At 46.5% G+C, this 25584-nt stretch overlaps 1 protein-coding gene across 5 annotated transcripts in view; it reads left to right on the top strand.

Annotated features, from left to right (window-relative positions):
• Positions 1–25584, top strand: part of pxk (PX domain containing serine/threonine kinase) — a 58594-nt gene that overhangs the window by 29984 nt on the left and 3026 nt on the right. For 3 of the 5 annotated variants that reach the window (XR_006761398.1, XR_006761397.1, XM_045705688.1), the window contains exons 12-16: positions 2938–3016; positions 3473–3599; positions 3750–3836; positions 8627–8690; positions 13725–13784. Coding sequence is in view for 3 of the 5 variants with exons in the window: in XM_045705688.1 (XP_045561644.1) it covers positions 2938–3016; positions 3473–3599; positions 3750–3836; positions 8627–8690; positions 13725–13784 (417 nt within the window). In the remaining 2 variants the exon portion in view is untranslated. Of the gene's footprint in view, positions 1–2937; positions 3017–3472; positions 3600–3749; positions 3837–8626; positions 8691–13724; positions 13785–14007; positions 14370–23589; positions 23618–25584 lie in introns of those variants that run through there. The other 2 variants (XM_045705689.1, XM_045705690.1) reach the window with 2 other exon arrangements.

Below are 25584 nucleotides of genomic sequence, written 5' to 3'. Positions count from 1 at the left end.
CACAGTGGGTCGGTCCAACACCAGTACCCTGCTGTACCCAACACCACAGTGGGTCGGTCCAACACCAGTACCCTGCTGTACCTCACACCTCAGTGGGTCGGTCCAACACCAGTACCCTGCTGTACCTAACACCACAGTGGGTCGGTCCAACACCAGTACCCTGCTGTACCCAACACCACAGTGGGTCGGTCCAACACCAGTACCCTGCTGTACCTAACACCACAGTGGGTCGGTCCCACACCAGTACCCTGCTGTACCCAACACCACAGTGGGTAGGTCCAACACCAGTACCCTGCTGTACCCAACACCACAGTGGGTAGGTCCAACACCAGTACCCTGCTGTACCCAACACCACAGTGGGTAGGTCCAACACCAGTACCCTGCTGTACCCAACACCTCAGTGGGTAGGTCCAACACCAGTACCCTGCTGTACCCAACACCTCAGTGGGTAGGTCCAACACCAGTACCCTGCTGTACCCAACACCACAGTGGGTCGGTCCCACACCAGTACCCTGCTGTACCTAACACCACAGTGGGTCGGTCCCACACCAGTACCCTGCTGTACCCAACACCACAGTGGGTCGGTCCCACACCAGTACCCTGCTGTACCTAACACCACAGTGGGTCGGTCCCACACCAGTACCCTGCTGTACCTAACACCACAGTGGGTCGGTCCCACACCAGTACCCTGCTGTACCTAACACCACAGTGGGTCGGTCCCACACCAGTACCCTGCTGTACCCAACACCTCAGTGGGTCGGTCCCACACCAGTACCCTGCTGTACCTAACACCACAGTGGGTCGGTCCCACACCAGTACCCTGCTGTACCCAACACCTCAGTGGGTAGGTCCAACACCAGTACCCTGCTGTACCCAACACCACAGTGGGTAGGTCCAACACCAGTACCCTGCTGTACCCAACACCTCAGTGGGTAGGTCCAACACCAGTACCCTGCTGTACCCAACACCACAGTGGGTAGGTCCAACACCAGTACCCTGCTGTACCCAACACCACAGTGGGTAGGTCCAACACCAGTACCCTGCTGTACCCAACACCTCAGTGGGTCGGTCCCACACCAGTACCCTGCTGTACCTAACACCACAGTGGGTCGGTCCCACACCAGTACCCTGTTGTACCTAACACCACAGTGGGTCGGTCCCACACCAGTACCCTGCTGTACCCAACACCACAGTGGGTCGGTCCCACACCAGTACCTAACACCACAGTGGGTCGGTCCCACACCAGTACCTAACACCACAGTGGGTCGGTCCCACACCAGTACCCTGCTGTACCTAACACCACAGTGGGTAGGTCCAACACCAGTACCTAACACCACAGTGGGTCGGTCCAACACCAGTACCCTGCTGTACCCAACACCTCAGTGGGTAGGTCCAACACCAGTACCCTGCTGTACCCAACACCACAGTGGGTAGGTCCAACACCAGAACCTCACACCACAGTGGGTCGGTCCCACACCAGTACCTAACACCACAGTGGGTCGCTCCCACACCAGCGTCCCACACCAGTACCTACACTACTTAGGCTGCGTTTACACAGGAAGCCCAATTCTGAGCTTTTTCTACTACGCAGTCTTTTGAATGGTGGTGCCTCTGTAAGGTCTTACATTTCTCTATCCTTTCTCCTAATGAACATGACCCTGATGTCTCCCCTGTCCTCTCCTCTCTCCTGATGTTTCCCTGTCCTCTCCTGATGTCTCCTCTCTCCTGATGTCTCCCCTCTCCTGATGTCTCCTCTCTCCTGATGTCTCCTCTCTCCTGATGTCTCCCCTCTCCTGATGTCTCCTCTCTCCTGATGTCTCCTCTCTCCTGATGTTTCCCTGTCCTCTCCTGATGTCTCCTCTCTCCTGATGTCTCCTGATGTCTCCTCTCTCCTGATGTCTCCCCTCTCCTGATGTCTCCTCTCTCCTGATGTCTCCTCTCTCCTGATGTCTCCTCTCTCCTGATGTCTCCCCTCTCCTGATGTCTCCCCTCTCCTGTCCTCTCCCCTCTCCTGTCCTCTCCTCTCTGATGTCTCCTCTCTCCTGATGTCTCCTCTCTCCTGATGTCTCCTCTCTCCTGATGTCTCCTCTCTCCTGATGTCTCCTCTCTCCTGATGTCTCCCCTCTCCTGATGTCTCCTCTCTCCTGATGTCTCCTCTCTCCTGATGTCTCCTCTCTCCTGATGTCTCCTCTCTCCTGATGTCTCCTCTCTCCTGATGTCTCCCCTCTCCTGATGTCTCCCCTCTCCTGATGTCTCCCCTCTCCTGATGTCTCCCCTCTCCTGATGTCTCCCCTCTCCTGATGTCTCCCCTCTCCTGATGTCTCCCCTCTCCTGATGTCTCCCCTCTCCTGATGTCTCCCCTCTCCTGATGTCTCCTGATGTCTCCTCTCTCCTGATGTCTCCTGATGTCTCCTCTCTCCTGATGTCTCCTGATGTCTCCTCTCTCCTGATGTCTCCTGATGTCTCCTCTCTCCTGATGTCTCCCCTCTCCTGTCCTCTCCCCTCTCCTGTCCTCTCCTCTCTCCTGTCCTCTCCCCTCTCCTGATGTCTCCTCTCTCCTGATGTCTCCTCTCTCCTGATGTCTCCTCTCTCCTGATGTCTCCCCTCTCCTGATGTCTCCTCTCTCCTGATGTCTCCTCTCTCCTGATGTCTCCCCTCTCCTGATGTCTCCCCTCTCCTGATGTCTCCCCTCTCCTGATGTCTCCCCTCTCCTGATGTCTCCCCTCTCCTGATGTCTCCCCTCTCCTGATGTCTCCTGATGTCTCCTCTCTCCTGATGTCTCCTGATGTCTCCCCTCTCCTGACGTCTCCCCTCTCCTGACGTCTCCCCTCTCCTGACGTCTCCCCTCTCCTGATGTCTCCTCTCTCCTGACCTCTCCTCTCTCCTGATGTCTCCTCTCTCCTCTCTCCTCTCTCCTGTCCTCTCCTCTCTCCGTAGTGTCTGTGCTGCAATCCATCCTGTCCACAGATGCCTGTAAGACCGGGATGCCCACTGTTGCACAACTGCTGCAGACACCGTGAGTAGAGTACATTTCAACAACCCATCAGTGAGAAGATCGCATCATAGCCTACCAATGATAGATAACACACAAGCGCTGCACATTACGATTCTTTGAAAACGGTCAATAATGAAGTCTCTCTGTCTCTCTCTGTCTCTCTCTGTCTCTCTCTCTCTGTCTCTCTCTGTCTCTCTCTGTCTCTCTCTGTCTCTCTCTGTCTCTCTCTGTCTCTCTCTGTCTCTCTCTGTCTCTCTCTGTCTCTCTCTGTCTCTCTCTGTCTCTCTCTCTGTCTCTCTCTCTGTCTCTCTCTCTGTCTCTCTCTCTGTCTCTCTCTCTCTCTCTGTCTCTCTCTCTCTGTCTCTCTCTCTCTGTCTCTCTCTCTGTCTCTCTCTCTGTCTCTCTCTCTGTCTCTCTCTCTGTCTCTCTCTCTGTCTCTCTCTCTGTCTCTCTCTCTGTCTCTCTCTCTGTCTGCAGGCTGTTCAGCGACGTGCTGCTGTTTCACTCAGAGAAACTCCAGTTCAAGATCCCTACCAAATTAAGAGACGCCTTGAAAACTGCCAAAGAGTGCATGGAAAAGCGACTCCAAGAAGAGCAGAAAACGGTTGGTATATTTACTCCTTACAGCCAGTTTCCTGGAGCCAGATAAGATGGATAGTTCCCGGGAGCCAGAAAAGCTGGGGTAGATGGATGGCTGGCTGGATGGAAGAAAGGAACGATTGATTAATTGATTGGTGTTTGATCATCTCCTCAGAACCAGCAGCACAGGAGGCTGACCAGAGCTCAGTCCCACCACGACTCAGAGGAGGAGAAGAGGAGGAGGAAGATACTGGCTAGAAAGGTAGAGAACACTCGCACAGACAGACCGGCACGGTACTTGCAAACACATACACTAGGGATATAACGATCAGTGGTATAAAGTACTTTAAGTAAAAAAAAATACTTTTAAAGAACTAAAGTTGTTTTTTGGGGGTATCTGTACTTTACTATTTAATTTTTTTGACAACTTTTACTTCACTACATTCCTAAAGAAAATAATGTACTTTTTACTCTATACTTTTTCCCTGACACCCAAAAATACAGGAAAATGGTCTAATTCACATACTTATCAAGAGAACATCCCTGGTCATCCCTACTGCCTCTGATCTGGTAGAATCACTAAACACAAATGCGTTTTTTATTTTGTAATTATTATTTTATTAGACTTTTTTTTTTTTTTTTAAGTGTTGGAGTGTACCCCAAAAAAAAAAAAAAAAAAAATTAACTATCCTTTAGCAATCCATTAATTGAAAAATCAAGAAAATCCTTTGCCTAATTTAAGGAATTTTAAATGATTTATACTTTACTTTTACTTTTGATACTTAAGTACATTTTAAAACCAAATACTTTTACTCAAGTAAAAAAAAACGACTTGAGTCGTTTTCTATGAAGGCATCTTTACTTTTACTCAAGATTGACAATTGGGTGCTTTTTCCACCAGTGGTAATGATTCAACGATACGCATAAGTTCTCGATTCGAATGTGTAAGATACAAGTGCATCGGTCCGTGGACTCCAAACCAATCAACATGTAACATGCATTGGTCAGAAAATCACTTGCAATTTTACGAATCGCCAGTTCACCGTCGAACATAGTTATTTTTTATTTTTTTTTACCAGAATAACAGTAAACTCGGAGACAACTCTCATCTGGCTATACCTGCTGAACGAGGCTTACAATAGATTTTTATTTAGATCAGGTTCACCATCAGCAATAGTTTTGGTAGTTTTCCTTTGAGCAGTCAGTGTATATGTGCATTTTTACAGGGTAAAGTTGAAATTTCATAACGAGGACAGCAATCACTTTTGTAAGGCGCACTGCATGGCCGAAGTGCGAGAAGAGAATTATTATTATTTATTTTTTAACTAGGCAAGTCGATTAAGAACAAATTCTTATTTTACTATGACGGCCTACACCGGGCAAACCCTCCCCTAACCCCAATGACGCTGGGTCAATTGTGCGCCGCCTTATGGGACTCCCGTTCACGGCCGGTTGTGATACAGCCCGGGATCGAACCAGGGTCTTTAGTGACGCCTCTAGCACTGAGCTGCAGTGCCTTGGACAGCTGCGCTCTTCTGGAGCCCCTGTAAAAACTTCCAAATGGTCTAAACCATTTGATTTTGAGTTTGGGGCGAAATCCAAATTTGTGCTATTATATTCATTGGCTTTGTCATAGCTCATTTGTTAACAATAAATATTGATTCATTACTAGCTCAAAACACTTAATCTGCAAAAATGACTAGTTAATTAGTGGGGGATGGTGATTTCAGAACCAAAGTGAGGGGACAAAAAACACAGACTACATTGCCCAAAAATCTGGTAGTAATAGTGGGGTGGTAGATGTCTAGTCTCCATTATGGCTCTAATCTGGTAGTGGGGTGGTAGATGTCTCCATTATGGCTCTAATCTGATAGTGGTAGTGAGGTGGTAGATGTCTCCATTATGGCTCTAATCTGATAGTGGTAGTGGGGTGGTAGATGTCTCCATTATGGCTCTAATCTGATAGTGGTAGATGTCTCCATTATGGCTCTAATCTGATAGTGGTAGTGGGGTGGTAGATGTCTCCATTATGGCTCTAATCTGATAGTGGTAGATGTCTAGTCTCCATTATGGCTCTAATCTGATAGTGGTAGTGGGGTGGTAGATGTCTCCATTATGGCTCTAATCTGATAGTGGTAGTGGGGTGGTAGATGTCTCCATTATGGCTCTAATCTGATAGTGGTAGATGTCTAGTCTCCATTATGGCTCTAATCTGATAGTGGTAGTGGGGTGGTAGATGTCTCCATTATGGCTCTAATCTGATAGTGGTAGTGGGGTGGTAGATGTCTCCATTATGGCTCTAATCTGGTAGTGGGGTGGTAGATGTCTCCATTATGGCTCTAATCTGGTAGTAATAGTGGGGTGGTAGATGTCTCCATTATGGCTCTAATCTGATAGTGGTAGTGGGGTGGTAGATGTCTCCATTATGGCTCTAATCTGATAGTGGTAGTGGGGTGGTAGATGTCTAGTCTCCATTATGGCTCTAATCTGATAGTGGTAGTGGGGTGGTAATGTCTCCATTATGGCTCTAATCTGATAGTGGTAGTGGGGTGGTAGATGTCTAGTCTCCATTATGGCTCTAATCTGATAGTGGTAGTGGGGTGGTGCATCGAACCGATTAAATTCTCTAATCCAACCGCATAGCTCCGAATGCTTTCAAACTAATATGTATCATCCCTGCATGGTATCAGTCTGTGTGTCTAGATACAGTTGAAGTCAGAAGTTTACATACACCTTTAGCCAAATACATTTAAACTCAGTTTTTCACAATTACTGACATTTAATCCTAGTAAAAATGTCCTGTTTTAGGTCAGTTAGGATCAACACTTTATTTTAAGAATGTGAAATGTCAGAATAATAGTGGAGTGATTTATTTCAGCTTTTATTTCTTTTATCACATTCCCAATGGGTCAGAAGTTTATATACACTCATTTAGTATTTGGTAGCATTGCCTTTAAATTGTTTAACTTGGGTCAAACGTTTTGGGTAGCCTTCCACAAGCTTCCCACAATAAGTTGGGTGAATTTAGGCCCATTCCTCCTGACAGAGCTGGTGTAACTGAGTCAGGTTTTTAGGTCTCCTTGCTCGCACACGCTTTTTCAGTTCTGCCCACAAATTTTCTATAGTATTGAGGTCAGGGCTTTGTGATGGCCACTCCAATACCTTGACTTTGTTGTCCTTAAGCCATTTTGCCACAACTTTGGAAGTATGCTTGGGGTCATTGTCCATTTGGAAGACACATTAATCACCAAGCATTAACTTCCTGACTGATGTCTTGAGATGTTGCTTCAATATATCCACATCATTTTCTTCCTCATGATGACATCTTTTTTGTGGAGTGCACCAGTCCATCCTGCAGCAAAGCACCCCCACAACATGATGCTGCCACCTCCGTGCTTCACGGTTGGGATGGTGTTCTTTGGCTTGCAAGCCTCCCCCTTTTTCCTCCAAACATAACGATGGTCATTATGGCCAAACAGTTCTATTTTTGTTTCATCAGACCAGAGGACATTTCTCCAAAAAGTACGATCTTTGTCCCCATGTGCAGTTGCAAACCATAGTCTGGCTTTTTTATGGCGGTTTTGGAGCAGTGGCTTCTTCCATACTGAGCAGCCTTTCAGGTTATATTGATATAGGACTCGTTTTACTGTGGATATAGATACTTTTGTACCTGTTTCCTCCAGCATCTTCACAAGGTCCTTTGCTGTTGTTCTGGGATTGTCTTGCACTTTTCGCACCAAAGTACGTTCATCTCTAGGAGACAGAACGCGTCTCCTTCCTGAGCGGTATGACGGCTGCGTGGTCCCATGGTGTTTATACTTGCGTACTATTGTTTGTACAGATGAACGTGGTACCTTCAGGCATTTGGAAATTGCTCCCAAGGATGAAACAGACTTGTGGAGGTCTAAAATTTTGGGCTGATTTCTTTTGATTTTCCCATGATGTCAAGCAAAGAGGCACTGAGTTTGAAGGTCGGCCTTGAAATGCATCCACAGGTACACCTCCAATTGACTCAAATGATGTTAATTAGCCTATCAGAAGCTTCTAAAGCCATGACATCATTTTCTGGAATTTTCCAAGCTGTTTAAGGCACAGTCAACTTAGTGTATGTAAACTTCTGACCCACTGGAATTGTCATACAGTGAAATAATCTGTCTATAAACAATTGTTGGAAAAATGACTTGTGTCATGCACAAAGTAGATGTCCTAACCGACTTGCCAAAACTATAGTTTGTTAACAAGACATTTGTGGAGTGGTTGAAAAACGAGTTTTAATGACTCCGACCCGTGTATGTAAACTTCCCACTTCAACTGTACATATCGTTCCTGTGTGGTATCAGTCCATTTATCTAGATGCTTATCGTTCCTGTGTGGTATCAGTCCATTTATCTAGATGCTTATCGTTCCTGTGTGGTATCAGTCCATTTATCTAGATGCTTATCGTTCCTGTGTGGTATCAGTCCATTTATCTCGATGCTTATTGTTCCTGTGTGGTATCTAGATGCTTATCGTTCCTGTGTGGTATCAGTCCATTTATCTAGATGTGTATCGTTCCTGTGTGGTATCAGTCCATTTATCTCGATGCTTATTGTTCCTGTGTGGTATCTAGATGCTTATCGTTCCTGTGTGGTATCAGTCCATTTATCTAGATGTGTATCGTTCCTGTGTGGTATCAGTCCATTTATCTCGATGCTTATCGTTCCTGTGTGGTATCAGTCCATTTATCTAGATGCTTATCGTTCCTGTGTGGTATCAGTCCATTTATCTCGATGTGTATTGTTCCTGTGTGGTATCAGTCCATTTATCTAGATGCTTATCGTTCCTGTGTGGTATCAGTCCATTTATCTAGATGTGTATCGTTCCTGTGTGGTATCAGTCCATTTATCTCGATGCTTATCGTTCCTGTGTGGTATCAGTCCATTTATCTAGATGCATATTGAATCATATTGAAAGGGAAAGAAGCAGATCCCTAGCACACACACACACACACGATTCATTGTCATTTTGTAGCAGAATTGTCATTGATAGAAATATGTTTTGTTTTGTTTGTAGAAGTCCAGACAGTCGGCCTATGAGAACGAGGAGGATCTCTCTGTGAAATACAACAACAACTCTGGTATGTCATCAGCACTAGGGTTTAAATAGAGCGTGGATATTCTCCTGCTGAGTGCTCAAACAGAAATGTATTATTAGCTCTTTATTATAAGACTAAAACGTAAACTGTGTTTTTCAATGTGGCTAAAGCATGCTCTAGTGGAGGCTGCAAGGTAATAACAGTACTGCTAGGCTCTCCAACCCTGTTCCTGGAGAGATGCCCTCCTATAGGTTAACTCCAACCCTGTTCCTGGAGAGCTACCCTCCTATAGGTTAACTCCAACCCTGTTCCTGGAGAGATGCCCTCCTATAGGTTAACTCCAACCCTGTTCCTGGAGAGATGCCCTCCTATAGGTTAACTCCAGCCCTGTTCCTGGAGAGATGCCCTCCTATAGGTTAACTCCAACCCTGTTCCTGGAGAGATGCCCTCCTATAGGTTAACTCCAACCCTGTTCCTGGAGAGATGCCCTCCTATAGGTTCACTCCAACCCTGTTCCTGGAGAGCTACCCTCCTATAGGTTAACTCCAACCCTGTTCCTGGAGAGATGCCCTCCTATAGGTTAACTCCAGCCCTGTTCCTGGAGAGCTACCCTCCTATAGGTTAACTCCAACCCTGTTCCTGGAGAGCTACCCTCCTATAGGTTAACTCCAACCCTGTTCCTGGAGAGCTAGCCTCCTATAGGTTAACTCCAACCCTGTTCCTGGAGAGATACCCTCCTATAGGTTAACTCCAACCCTGTTCCTGGAGAGCTAGCCTCCTATAGGTTAACTCCAACCCTGTTCCTGGAGAGCTAGCCTCCTATAGGTTAACTCCAACCCTGTTCCTGGAGAGATACCCTCCTATAGGTTAACTCCAACCCTGTTCCTGGAGAGCTAGCCTCCTATAGGTTAACTCCAACCCTGTTCCTGGAGAGATGCCCTCCTATAGGTTAACTCCAACCCTGTTCCTGGAGAGCTACCCTCCTATAGGTTAACTCCAACCCTGTTCCTGGAGAGATACCCTCCTATAGGTTAACTCCAGCCCTGTTCCTGGAGAGATGCCCTCCTATAGGTTAACTCCAACCCTGTTCCTGGAGAGATGCCCTCCTATAGGTTAACTCCAACCCTGTTCCTGGAGAGCTAGCCTCCTATAGGTTAACTCCAACCCTGTTCCTGGAGAGATGCCCTCCTATAGGTTAACTCCAACCCTGTTCCTGGAGAGATGCCCTCCTATAGGTTAACTCCAACCCTGTTCCTGGAGAGATACCCTCCTATAGGTTAACTCCAACCCTGTTCCTGGAGAGATACCCTCCTATAGGTTAACTCCAACCCTGTTCCTGGAGAGCTGCCCTCCTATAGGTTAACTCCAACCCTGTTCCTGGAGAGCTAGCCTCCTATAGGTTAACTCCAACCCTGTTCCTGGAGAGATGCCCTCCTATAGGTTAACTCCAACCCTGTTCCTGGAGAGCTACCCTCCTATAGGTTAACTCCAACCCTGTTCCTGGAGAGCTACCCTCCTATAGGTTAACTCCAACCCTGTTCCTGGAGAGCTAGCCTCCTATAGGTTAACTCCAACCCTGTTCCTGGAGAGATGCCCTCCTATAGGTTAACTCCAACCCTGTTCCTGGAGAGCTACCCTCCTATAGGTTAACTCCAACCCTGTTCCTGGAGAGCTACCCTCCTATAGGTTAACTCCAACCCTGTTCCTGGAGAGATACCCTCCTATAGGTTAACTCCAGCCCTGTTCCTGGAGAGATGCCCTCCTATAGGTTAACTCCAACCCTGTTCCTGGAGAGATGCCCTCCTATAGGTTAACTCCAACCCTGTTCCTGGAGAGATGCCCTCCTATAGGTTAACTCCAACCCTGTTCCTGGAGAGCTACCCTCCTATAGGTTAACTCCAACCCTGTTCCTGGAGAGATGCCCTCCTATAGGTTAACTCCAACCCCTGTTCCTGGAGAGATGCCCTCCTATAGGTTAACTCCAACCCTGTTCCTGGAGAGATGCCCTCCTATAGGTTAACTCCAACCCTGTTCCTGGAGAGCTACCCTCCTATAGGTTAACTCCTACCCTGTTCCTGGAGAGCTACCCTCCTATAGGTTAACTCCAACCCTGTTCCTGGAGAGATGCCCTCCTATAGGCTAACTCCAACCCTGTTCCTGGAGAGATACCCTCCTATAGGTTAACTCTAACCCTGTTCCTGGAGAGCTACCCTCCTATAGGTTAACTCCAACCCTGTTCCTGGAGAGATGCCCTCCTATAGGTTAACTCCAACCCTGTTCCTGGAGAACTACCCTCCTATAGGTTAACTCCAACCCTGTTCCTGGAGAGATACCCTCCTATAGGTTAACTCCAACCCTGTTCCTGGAGAGATACCCTCCTATAGGTTAACTCCAACCCTGTTCCTGGAGAGATGCCCTCCTATAGGTTAACTCCAACCCTGTTCCTGGAGAGCTACCCTCCTATAGGTTAACTCCAACCCTGTTCCTGGAGAGATACCCTCCTATAGGTTAACTCCAGCCCTGTTCCTGGAGAGATGCCCTCCTATAGGTTAACTCCAACCCTGTTCCTGGAGAGCTACCCTCCTATAGGTTAACTCCAACCCTGTTCCTGGAGAGATGCCCTCCTATAGGTTAACTCCAACCCTGTTCCTGGAGAGATACCCTCCTATAGGTTAACTCCAACCCTGTTCCTGGAGAGATGCCCTCCTATAGGTTAACTCCAACCCTGTTCCTGGAGAACTACCCTCCTATAGGTTAACTCCAGCCCTGTTCCTGGAGAGATGCCCTCCTATAGGTTAACTCCAACCCTGTTCCTGGAGAGCTAGCCTCCTATAGGTTAACTCCAACCCTGTTCCTGGAGAGCTAGCCTCCTATAGGTTAACTCCAACCCTGTTCCTGGAGAGATACCCTCCTATAGGTTAACTCCAACCCTGTTCCTGGAGAGATGCCCTCCTATAGGTTAACTCCAACCCTGTTCCTGGAGAGATGCCCTCCTATAGGTTAACTCCAACCCTGTTCCTGGAGAGATACCCTCCTATAGGTTAACTCCAACCCTGTTCCTGGAGAGATGCCCTCCTATAGGTTAACTCCAACCCTGTTCCTGGAGAACTACCCTCCTATAGGTTAACTCCAACCCTGTTCCTGGAGAGATGCCCTCCTATAGGTTAACTCCAACCCTGTTCCTGGAGAACTACCCTCCTATAGGTTAACTCCAACCCTGTTCCTGGAGAGATACCCTCCTATAGGTTAACTCCAACCCTGTTCCTGGAGATCTACCCTCCTATAGGTTAACTCCAACCCTGTTCCTGGAGAGCTACCCTCCTATAGGTTAACTCCAACCCTGTTCCTGGAGAGATGCCCTCCTATAGGTTAACTCCAACCCTGTTCCTGGAGAACTACCCTCCTATAGGTTAACTCCAACCCTGTTCCTGGAGAACTATCCTCCTATAGGTTAACTCCAACCCTGTTCCTGGAGAGATGCCCTCCTATAGGTTAACTCCAACCCTGTTCCTGGAGAGATGCCCTCCTATAGGTTAACTCCAACCCTGTTCCTGGAGAACTACCCTCCTATAGGTTAACTCCAACCCTGTTCCTGGAGAACTGCCCTCCTATAGGTTAACTCCAACCCTGTTCCTGGAGATCTACCCTCCTATAGGTTAACTCCAACCCTGTTCCTGGAGAGATGCCCTCCTATAGGTTAACTCCAACCCTGTTCCTGGAGAACTACCCTCCTATAGGTTAACTCCAACCCTGTTCCTGGAGAACTACCCTCCTATAGGTTAACTCCAACCCTGTTCCTGGAGAGATACCCTCCTATAGGTTAACTCCAACCCTGTTCCTGGAGAGCTACCCTCCTATAGGTTAAGTCCAACCCTGTTCCTGGAGAGATGCCCTCCTATAGGTTAACTCCAACCCTGTTCCTGGAGAGCTAGCCTCCTATAGGTTAACTCCAACCCTGTTCCTGGAGAGATGCCCTCCTATAGGTTAACTCTAACCCTGTTCCTGGAGAGATGCCCTCCTATAGGTTAACTCCAACCCTGTTCCTGGAGAACTGCCCTCCTATAGGCTAACTCCAACCCTGTTCCTGGAGAACTACCCTCCTATAGGTTAACTCCAACCCTGTTCCTGGAGAACTACCCTCCTATAGGTTAACTCCAGCCCTGTTCCTGGAGAACTACCCTCCTATAGGTTAACTCCAACCCTGTTCCTGGAGAGATACCCTCCTGTAGGTTTTAATAATTAACTGGTTGATAAACTGAATCAGGTTAGTTACAACTGGGGTTGTAGTTAAAACCTACAGGAGGGTAGCTCTCCAGGAACAGGGTTGGAGAGACCCCTGACTTAGGTAGTTATATATTTCTATAGTTTTGGATTTTAACACTGACATTAGGAAATGTCCATACACATGGATGACAACAGCTTTGTTTACCCTGGCAACACTGACATGGCAACACTGTTTACGATGCAATGCTTCTACTGACTGGCTGGCTGACTTGCTGGCTGACTGGCTGGCTGACTTGCTGGCTGACTTGCTGGCTGACTTGCTGGCTGACTTGCTGGCGGACTGACTCACTTGCTGACTGACTCACTTGCTGACTGACTCACTTGCTGACTGACTCACTTGCTGACTGACTCGCTGGCTGACTGACTCGCTTGCTGACTGACTCGCTTGCTGACTGACTCGCTTGCTGACTGACTCGCTGGCTGACTGACTCGCTGGCTGACTGACTCGCTGGCTGACTGACTCGCTGGCGGACTGACTCGCTGGCGGACTGACTCGCTGGCGGACTGACTCGCTGGCGGACTGACTCGCTGGCGGACTGACTTCGCTGGCGGACTGACTTCGCTGGCGGACTGACTCGCTGGCGGACTGACTCGCTGGCGGACTGACTCGCTGGCGGACTGACTCGCTGGCGGACTGACTCGCTGGCGGACTGACTCGCTGGCGGACTGACTCGCTGGCGGACTGACTCGCTGGCGGACTGACTCGCTGGCGGACTGACTCGCTGGCGGACTGACTCGCTGGCGGACTGACTGGCTGACTGACTGATCGGATGTCTACTTTCCTGTGTTTAGGTTCAGGAGCCAGCTCCCCACCAACCTCTCCCTCCTCCCCCACCCCTCCTCACACTACAGGTAGGTACCATCTATATTAGCATGAAGATATGCAGCTTTCAGTAACTAATCAGCCTGTTATGTTTAACAGTGTTTTCCACTAGCGCCGGCTGGCGGCTAATCGTCCTGTTACGCACTCATTTTCAGTCGGATACATTTTCCACTTCGTATTAAATAGGCTACTTTTCATTTAAATGTTTTCCACTCGTCCATTGAGCCTTCTCCCATTTTTTTTTTTTTTTAGAATGAACGATATGCATCTTCTAGCGATTTGATAGGACAAGGCGCCTGCCAGTCACAAAGCCATGACAGGGAAACGCAGCAGAGAGGAAGTGGCAAAGTGAGAGGTTTCACTCTCACCAAATTCTGTCCGATGCATTTCTAGGAGCTTATTGTAGGTTATTTACTGTGTTTTAATTGACAACTGAACAGCAGGTGTTGACTAGTTTTTATAAAAGGTGTTGAATTAACTGAATAACGTCGATCTACGATAAATCCGTTTGCCATTCATAAATCATTCCGATGTGAATCATCATCATGAAGTATTTATACTCTTTGACATTCTCCATAATTTGTTTTGTTGTTACAAAGTGGGATTAAAATGGTTGACAAAAATTACAATTAAACCATCTACACAAAATAATGATAACATTTGTAAAAAATAATAATAATACACAAAATAAAACACTAATCTTGATTAGATGATAAGTATTGAACCTCTGAAGTCGATACATGTTAGAATCACCTTTGGCAGCCGTGACAGCTGTGAGTCTTTCTGGGTCAGTCTCTAAGAGCTGTGAGTCTTTCTGGGTAAGTCTCTAAGAGCTGTGAGTCTTTCTGGGTCAGTCTCTAAGAGCTGTGAGTCTTTCTGGGCAAGTCTCTAAGAGCTGTGAGTCTTTCTGGGCAAGTCTCTAAGAGCTGTGAGTCTTTCTGGGCAAGTCTCTAAGAGCTGTGAGTCTTTCTGGGCAAGTCTCTAAGAGCTGTCAGTCTTTCTGGGCAAGTCTCTAAGAGCTTTGCACAGCTGGATTGTACAAGATTAGCATATTATTATTTATTTTTTTGTTCTTCAAGCTCTGTCAGATTGGTTATTAATGATTGCTAGACAGCATCCAGACTATAACTCTATGGTAGATACCAGACCCTCAGGTTCAGACTATAACTCTATGGTAGATACCAGACCCTCAGGTTCAGACTATAACTCTATGGTAGATACCAGACCCTCAGGTTCAGACTATAACTCTATGGTAGATACCAGACCCTCAGGTTCAGACTATAACTCTATGGTAGATACCAGACCCTCAGGTTCAGACTATAACTCTATGGTAGATACCAGACCCTCAGGTTCATCCAGACTATAACTCTATGGTAGATACCAGACCCTCAGGTTCATCCAGACTATAACTCTATGGTAGATACCAGACCCTCAGGTTCAGACTATAACTCTATGGTAGATACCAGACCCTCAGGTTCATCCAGACTATAACTCTATGGTAGATACCAGACCCTCAGGTTCATCCAGACTATAACTCTATGGTAGATACCAGACCCTCAGGTTCAGACTATAACTCTATGGTAGATACCAGACCCTCAGGTTCAGACTATAACTCTATGGTAGATACCAGACCCTCAGGTTCAGACTATAACTCTATGGTAGATACCAGACCCTCAGGTTCATCCAGACTATAACTCTATGGTAGATACCAGACCCTCAGGTTCATCCAGACTATAACTCTATGGTAGATACCAGACCCTCAGGTTCATCCAGACTATAACTCTATGGTAGATACCAGACCCTCAGGTTCATCCAGACTATAACTCTATGGTAGATACCAGACCCTCAGGTTCAGACTATAACTCTATGGTAGATACCAGACCCTCAGGTTCAGACTATAACTCTATGGTAGATACCAGACCCTCAGGTTCAGACTATAACTCTATGGTAGATACCAGACCCTCAGGTTCAGACTATAACTCTATGGTAGATACCAGACCCTCAGGTTCATCCAGACTATAACTCTATGGTAGATACCAGACCCTCAGGTTCATCCAGACTATAACTCTATGGTAGATACCAGACCCTCAGTTTCATCCAGACTATAACTCTATGGTAGATACCAGACCCTCAGGTTCATCCAGACTATAACTCTATGGTAGATACCAGACCCTCAGGTTCATCCAGACTATAACTCTATGGTAGATACCAGACCCTCAGGTTCATCCAGACTATAACTCTATGGTAGATACCAGACCCTCAGGTTCAGACTATAACTCTATGGTAGATACCAGACCCTCAGGTTCAGACTATAACTCTATGGTAGATACCAGACCCTCAGGTTCAGACTATAACTCTATGGTAGATACCAGACCCTCAGGTTCATCCAGACTATAACTCTATGGTAGATACCAGACCCTCAGGTTCATCCAGACTATAACTCTATGGTAGATACCAGACCCTCAGGTTCATCCAGACTATAACTCTATGGTAGATACCAGACCCTCAGGTTCAGACTATAACTCTATGGTAGATACCAGACCCTCAGGTTCATCCAGACTATAACTCTATGGTAGATACCAGACCCTCAGGTTCATCCAGACTATAACTCTATGGTAGATACCAGACCCTCAGGTTCAGACTATAACTCTATGGTAGATACCAGACCCTCAGGTTCATCCAGACTATAACTCTATGGTAGATACCAGACCCTCAGGTTCAGACTATAACTCTATGGTAGATACCAGACCCTCAGGTTCAGACTATAACTCTATGGTAGATACCAGACCCTCAGGTTCATCCAGACTATAACTCTATGGTAGATACCAGACCCTCAGGTTCATCCAGACTATAACTCTATGGTAGATACCAGACCCTCAGGTTCAGACTATAACTCTATGGTAGATACCAGACCCTCAGGTTCAGACTATAACTCTATGGTAGATACCAGACCCTCAGGTTCAGACTATAACTCTATGGTAGATACCAGACCCTCAGGTTCAGACTATAACTCTATGGTAGATACCAGACCCTCAGGTTCATCCAGACTATAACTCTATGGTAGATACCAGACCCTCAGGTTCATCCAGACTATAACTCTATGGTAGATACCAGACCCTCAGGTTCATCCAGACTATAACTCTATGGTAGATACCAGACCCTCAGGTTCATCCAGACTATAACTCTATGGTAGATACCAGACCCTCAGGTTCATCCAGACTATAACTCTATGGTAGATACCAGACCCTCAGGTTCATCCAGACTATAACTCTATGGTAGATACCAGACCCTCAGGTTCATCCAGACTATAACTCTATGGTAGATACCAGACCCTCAGGTTCAGACTATAACTCTATGGTAGATACCAGACCCTCAGGTTCATCCAGACTATAACTCTATGGTAGATACCAGACCCTCAGGTTCATCCAGACTATAACTCTATGGTAGATACCAGACCCTCAGGTTCATCCAGACTATAACTCTATGGTAGATACCAGACCCTCAGGTTCATCCAGACTATAACTCTATGGTAGATACCAGACCCTCAGGTTCATCCAGACTATAACTCTATGGTAGATACCAGACCCTCAGGTTCATCCAGACTATAACTCTATGGTAGATACCAGACCCTCAGGTTCATCCAGACTATAACTCTATGGTAGATACCAGACCCTCAGGTTCATCCAGACTATAACTCTATGGTAGATACCAGACCCTCAGGTTCATCCAGACTATAACTCTATGGTAGATACCAGACCCTCAGGTTCATCCAGACTATAACTCTATGGTAGATACCAGACCCTCAGGTTCATCCAGACTATAACTCTATGGTAGATACCAGACCCTCAGGTTCATCCAGACTATAACTCTATGGTAGATACCAGACCCTCAGGTTCATCCAGACTATAACTCTATGGTAGATACCAGACCCTCAGGTTCAGACTATAACTCTATGGTAGATACCAGACCCTCAGGTTCAGACTATAACTCTATGGTAGATACCAGACCCTCAGGTTCAGACTATAACTCTATGGTAGATACCAGACCCTCAGGTTCATCCAGACTATAACTCTATGGTAGATACCAGACCCTCAGGTTCATCCAGACTATAACTCTATGGTAGATACCAGACCCTCAGGTTCATCCAGACTATAACTCTATGGTAGATACCAGACCCTCAGGTTCATCCAGACTATAACTCTATGGTAGATACCAGACCCTCAGGTTCAGACTATAACTCTATGGTAGATACCAGACCCTCAGGTTCAGACTATAACTCTATGGTAGATACCAGACCCTCAGGTTCATCCAGACTATAACTCTATGGTAGATACCAGACCCTCAGGTTCATCCAGACTATAACTCTATGGTAGATACCAGACCCTCAGGTTCAGACTATAACTCTATGGTAGATACCAGACCCTCAGGTTCAGACTATAACTCTATGGTAGATACCAGACCCTCAGGTTCATCCAGACTATAACTCTATGGTAGATACCAGACCCTCAGGTTCATCCAGACTATAACTCTATGGTAGATACCAGACCCTCAGGTTCAGACTATAACTCTATGGTAGATACCAGACCCTCAGGTTCAGACTATAACTCTATGGTAGATACCAGACCCTCAGGTTCATCCAGACTATAACTCTATGGTAGATACCAGACCCTCAGGTTCATCCAGACTATAACTCTATGGTAGATACCAGACCCTCAGGTTCATCCAGACTATAACTCTATGGTAGATACCAGACCCTCAGGTTCAGACTATAACTCTATGGTAGATACCAGACCCTCAGGTTCAGACTATAACTCTATGGTAGATACCAGACCCTCAGGTTCAGACTATAACTCTATGGTAGATACCAGACCCTCAGGTTCAGACTATAACTCTATGGTAGATACCAGACCCTCAGGTTCATGACTATAACTCTATGGTAGATACCAGACCCTCAGTTTCAGACTATAACTCTATGGTAGATACCAGACCCTCAGGTTCAGACTATAACTCTATGGTAGATACCAGACCCTCAGGTTCAGACTATAACTCTATGGTAGATACCAGACCCTCAGGTTCAGACTATAACTCTATGGTAGATACCAGACCCTCAGGTTCAGACTATAACTCTATGGTAGATACCAGACCCTCAGGTTCATCGACTATAACTCTATGGTAGATACCAGACCCTCAGGTTCATCCAGACTATAACTCTATGGTAGATACCAGACCCTCAGGTTCATCCAGACTATAACTCTATGGTAGATACCAGACCCTCAGGTTCATCCAGACTATAACTCTATGGTAGATACCAGACCCTCAGGTTCATCCAGACTATAACTCTATGGTAGATACCAGACCCTCAGGTTCATCCAGACTATAACTCTATGGTAGATACCAGACCCTCAGGTTCAGACTATAACTCTATGGTAGATACCAGACCCTCAGGTTCAGACTATAACTCTATGGTAGATACCAGACCCTCAGGTTCAGACTATAACTCTATGGTAGATACCAGACCCTCAGGTTCATCCAGACTATAACTCTATGGTAGATACCAGACCCTCAGGTTCAGACTATAACTCTATGGTAGATACCAGACCCTCAGGTTCAGACTATAACTCTATGGTAGATACCAGACCCTCAGGTTCAGACTATAACTCTATGGTAGATACCAGACCCTCAGGTTCAGACTATAACTCTATGGTAGATACCAGACCCTCAGGTTCAGACTATAACTCTATGGTAGATACCAGACCCTCAGGTTCAGACTATAACTCTATGGTAGATACCAGACCCTCAGGTTCATACTATAACTCTATGGTAGATACCAGACCCTCAGGTTCATACTATAACTCTATGGTAGATACCAGACCCTCAGGTTCATCCAGACTATAACTCTATGGTAGATACCAGACCCTCAGGTTCATCCAGACTATAACTCTATGGTAGATACCAGACCCTCAGGTTCATCCAGACTATAACTCTATGGTAGATACCAGACCCTCAGGTTCATCCAGACTATAACTCTATGGTAGATACCAGACCCTCAGGTTCATCCAGACTATAACTCTATGGTAGATACCAGACCCTCAGGTTCAGACTATAACTCTATGGTAGATACCAGACCCTCAGGTTCATCCAGACTATAACTCTATGGTAGATACCAGACCCTCAGGTTCATCCAGACTATAACTCTATGGTAGATACCAGACCCTCAGGTTCAGACTATAACTCTATGGTAGATACCAGACCCTCAGGTTCAGACTATAACTCTATGGTAGATACCAGACCCTCAGGTTCATCCAGACTATAACTCTATGGTAGATACCAGACCCTCAGGTTCATCCAGACTATAACTCTATGGTAGATACCAGACCCTCAGGTTCAGACTATAACTCTATGGTAGATACCAGACCCTCAGGTTCAGACTATAACTCTATGGTAGATACCAGACCCTCAGGTTCATCCAGACTATAACTCTATGGTAGATACCAGACCCTCAGGTTCATCCAGACTATAACTCTATGGTAGATACCAGACCCTCAGGTTCATCCAGACTATAACTCTATGGTAGATACCAGACCCTCAGGTTCAGACTATAACTCTATGGTAGATACCAGACCCTCAGGTTCAGACTATAACTCTATGGTAGATACCAGACCCTCAGGTTCAGACTATAACTCTATGGTAGATACCAGACCCTCAGGTTCAGACTATAACTCTATGGTAGATACCAGACCCTCAGGTTCAGACTATAACTCTATGGTAGATACCAGACCCTCAGTTTCAGACTATAACTCTATGGTAGATACCAGACCCTCAGGTTCAGACTATAACTCTATGGTAGATACCAGACCCTCAGGTTCAGACTATAACTCTATGGTAGATACCAGACCCTCAGGTTCAGACTATAACTCTATGGTAGATACCAGACCCTCAGGTTCAGACTATAACTCTATGGTAGATACCAGACCCTCAGGTTCATGACTATAACTCTATGGTAGATACCAGACCCTCAGGTTCATCCAGACTATAACTCTATGGTAGATACCAGACCCTCAGGTTCATCCAGACTATAACTCTATGGTAGATACCAGACCCTCAGGTTCATCCAGACTATAACTCTATGGTAGATACCAGACCCTCAGGTTCATCCAGACTATAACTCTATGGTAGATACCAGACCCTCAGGTTCATCCAGACTATAACTCTATGGTAGATACCAGACCCTCAGGTTCATCCAGACTATAACTCTATGGTAGATACCAGACCCTCAGGTTCAGACTATAACTCTATGGTAGATACCAGACCCTCAGGTTCAGACTATAACTCTATGGTAGATACCAGACCCTCAGGTTCATCCAGACTATAACTCTATGGTAGATACCAGACCCTCAGGTTCAGACTATAACTCTATGGTAGATACCAGACCCTCAGGTTCAGACTATAACTCTATGGTAGATACCAGACCCTCAGGTTCAGACTATAACTCTATGGTAGATACCAGACCCTCAGGTTCAGACTATAACTCTATGGTAGATACCAGACCCTCAGGTTCAGACTATAACTCTATGGTAGATACCAGACCCTCAGGTTCAGACTATAACTCTATGGTAGATACCAGACCCTCAGGTTCATACTATAACTCTATGGTAGATACCAGACCCTCAGGTTCATGACTATAACTCTATGGTAGATACCAGACCCTCAGGTTCATCCAGACTATAACTCTATGGTAGATACCAGACCCTCAGGTTCATCCAGACTATAACTCTATGGTAGATACCAGACCCTCAGGTTCATCCAGACTATAACTCTATGGTAGATACCAGACCCTCAGGTTCATCCAGACTATAACTCTATGGTAGATACCAGACCCTCAGGTTCATCCAGACTATAACTCTATGGTAGATACCAGACCCTCAGGTTCATCCAGACTATAACTCTATGGTAGATACCAGACCCTCAGGTTCATCCAGACTATAACTCTATGGTAGATACCAGACCCTCAGGTTCATCCAGACTATAACTCTATGGTAGATACCAGACCCTCAGGTTCATCCAGACTATAACTCTATGGTAGATACCAGACCCTCAGGTTCATCCAGACTATAACTCTATGGTAGATACCAGACCCTCAGGTTCAGACTATAACTCTATGGTAGATACCAGACCCTCAGGTTCAGACTATAACTCTATGGTACATACCAGACCCTCAGGTTCATCCAGACTATAACTCTATGGTAGATACCAGACCCTCAGGTTCAGACTATAACTCTATGGTAGATACCAGACCCTCAGGTTCATCCAGACTATAACTCTATGGTAGATACCAGACCCTCAGGTTCAGACTATAACTCTATGGTAGATACCAGACCCTCAGGTTCATCCAGACTATAACTCTATGGTAGATACCAGACCCTCAGGTTCATCCAGACTATAACTCTATGGTAGATACCAGACCCTCAGGTTCATCCAGACTATAACTCTATGGTAGATACCAGACCCTCAGGTTCATCCAGACTATAACTCTATGGTAGATACCAGACCCTCAGGTTCATCCAGACTATAACTCTATGGTAGATACCAGACCCTCAGGTTCATCCAGACTATAACTCTATGGTAGATACCAGACCCTCAGGTTCAGACTATAACTCTATGGTAGATACCAGACCCTCAGGTTCAGACTATAACTCTATGGTAGATACCAGACCCTCAGGTTCATCCAGACTATAACTCTATGGTAGATACCAGACCCTCAGGTTCAGACTATAACTCTATGGTAGATACCAGACCCTCAGGTTCAGACTATAACTCTATGGTAGATACCAGACCCTCAGGTTCAGACTATAACTCTATGGTAGATACCAGACCCTCAGGTTCAGACTATAACTCTATGGTAGATACCAGACCCTCAGGTTCAGACTATAACTCTATGGTAGATACCAGACCCTCAGGTTCAGACTATAACTCTATGGTAGATACCAGACCCTCAGGTTCAGACTATAACTCTATGGTAGATACCAGACCCTCAGGTTCAGACTATAACTCTATGGTAGATACCAGACCCTCAGGTTCAGACTATAACTCTATGGTAGATACCAGACCCTCAGGTTCATCCAGACTATAACTCTGTTAAATCCGTCAGCACCCTGCCCATTATGATACTGATGGGAGTAATAGTTCCTCCTCAGTGATGTGCTTGTGAGGTCTGTGTTGTGTTTCTGTAACCATGTCTTAGCAGGGTTTTCCCGTATGCTGGGGCTCCCCCTGGCGGTAAAACAGAGACATTAAATTGGTAATAGACTGAGCACTGGTACAGAGGTTGAGAGAGGCAGTTTTGAGTTTTTTTTTTTTTTGAAAAATGATTTCATGATGTCTTGAGTTGTATCCAAGAGTATGATCATGTTATTGCCTGTGATTTCTATAAGGAAGATTGTATTTGTATGCATGCATATTGGTGTAATAATATGGTTTTTGTTCAACAACCATACTGTATATTAGACTAGTAAGGCTATTACTTTTTTTAGATGGTTACGATTTTATTTTTAATGATGTTGTCCTCGTATCATGTGATTTTACTATTGTAGATGGACCGTCTGAGTAGTTATTCTGGTCATACTTCATTTATTTATTTATTTTCCTTCTTGTTTTCATACTTTTTCATTTTCCACTCCAGATAATCAGTAATCACACCATACTGTAAATAATGAACATTGTAGTTTTTGATTTAACAGTAGTGTGTTGATTGTACTCCTTAAGGTACTGATGACCAATAACAGTAATTAATCTGCCTCTCTCTTTTCCTCCCTTTGCTGTCTGTCTGCCAAGTAGAGCATGCACCATTTTGAACATGTGTGGGGTAAAGTAATTCAATAATGATTCCTATATGGTTTTTTAAAGCTGTAGTCGACCCTGAATCGCAGCAAGTACACTACAATACAGTACTCTGTACTACTGTAAGTTAGGCTTGTCTCCATAGTAGAAGTATGGAACGATGACTGCTCAGAGAAAACGAGATGAAACTAATACTAATGTAGAAACACACATGGTTTTGCAGGATCCACATATCTTAATTATGGAAATATTTTAGAGCTTTATACTATAGAACCTATTCTAGATGACAATCCTTAACAGAGTAAATTACAAATCCAATGCGATTATATCAGTTTTATAATAGTGGGGGGCGTCCGTTTGGAAATGGCGTGGGGGGGGGTCGTCCCCTTTGGAAATGGCGTTGGGGGGTCGTCCCTTTGGAAATGGCGTGGGGGGGGTCGTCCCTTTGGAAATGGCGTGGGGGGGGGTCGTCCCTTTGGAAATGGCGTGGGGGGGTCGTCCCTTTGGAAATGGCGTGGGGGGGGTCGTCCCTTTGGAAATGGCGTGGGGAGGGGGTCGTCCCTTTGGAAATGGCGTGGGGGGGGTCGTCCCTTTGGAAATGGCGGGGGGGTCGTCCCTTTGGAAATGGCGGGGGGTCGCCCTTTGGAAATGGCGGGGGGGTCGTCCCGTTGGAAATGGCGGGGGGTCGTCCGTTTGGAAATGGCGGGGGTCGTCCGTTTGGAAATGGCGGGGGTCGTCCGTTTGGAAATGGCGGGGGGGGTCGTCCGTTTGGAAATGGCGTGGGGGGTCGTCCGTTTGGAAATGGGGGAAATGGGGGGTCGTCCGTTTGGAAATGGCGTGGGGGGGTCGTCCGTTTGGAAATGGCGTGGGGGGTCGTCCGTTTGGAAATGGCGTGGGGGGTCGTCCGTTTGGAAATGGCGTGGGGGGTCGTCCGTTTGGAAATGGCGTGGGGGGTCGTCCGTTTGGAAATGGGGGGAAATGGGGGTCGTCCGTTTGGAAATGGCGTGGGGGTCGTCCGTTTGGAAATGGCGTGGGGGGTCGTCCGTTTGGAAATGGCGTGGGGGGTCGTCCGTTTGGAAATGGCGTGGGGGTCGTCCGTTTGGAAATGGCGTGGGGGGTCGTCCGTTTGGAAATGGGGGGAAATGGGGGGGTCATCCGTTTGGAAATGGGGGTCATCCGTTTGGAAATGGGGGGAAATGGGGAGGTCGTCCGTTTGGAAATGGGGGAAATGGGGGGTCGTCCGTTTGGAAATGGCGTGGGGGGGTCGTCCTTTTGGAAATGTCGTGGGGGGGCTCGTCGTTTGGAAATGGGGGGTGGGGGTCGTCCCTCTGGAAATGGCGTGGGGGGGTCGTCCCTCTGGAAATGGCGTGGGGGGGTCGTCCCTCTGGAAATGGCGTGGGGGGTCGTCCCTCTGGAAATGGCGTGGGGGGTCGTCCGTTTGGAAATGGCGTGGGGGGTCGTCCGTTTGGAAATGGCGTGGGGGGTCGTCCGTTTGGAAATGGCGTGGGGGGTCGTCCGTTTGGAAATGGCGTGGGGGGTCGTCCGTTTGGAAATGGGGGCGGGGGGGTCGTCCGTTTGGAAATGACGTGGGGGGGTCGTCCGTTTGGAAATGGCGTGGGGGGGGGGTCGTCCGTTTGGAAATGGTGTGGGGGGGAAATGGGGGGGTCGTCCGTTTGGAAATGGCGTGGGGCGAGGTGTTTAACTTCTCTAACACCAACCTTCAGATTTCTGCTCACTAAAACATCAAATATTAGTAGTTAAAATTGAATTAAAGATGTTATTTTATTTCATCTCCTTTGCTTGCTTGGTAAAAGGGTGTCTGCAACTTTAAAACGTCACAATCTGCAATGATCAAAACATTAACGTTTATTCCATTTTTTAAGGCGGGATATTTATTTTCACCATTTGTCATTTTGATATTGTCCACCTCCCAACAACATGTTTTTTACTCTGATAACCCTTGCAGACTCAAACACTGTTTTGAAGCTCAAG

Source organism: Salmo salar, chromosome ssa22 (assembly GCF_905237065.1).
Source record: "Salmo salar chromosome ssa22, Ssal_v3.1, whole genome shotgun sequence".
NCBI classification, from domain to species: Eukaryota; Metazoa; Chordata; class Actinopteri; order Salmoniformes; family Salmonidae; genus Salmo; species Salmo salar.
Note: the sequence above shows the minus strand (reverse complement) of the source record. Positions and strands in the feature narration are given on the sequence as shown.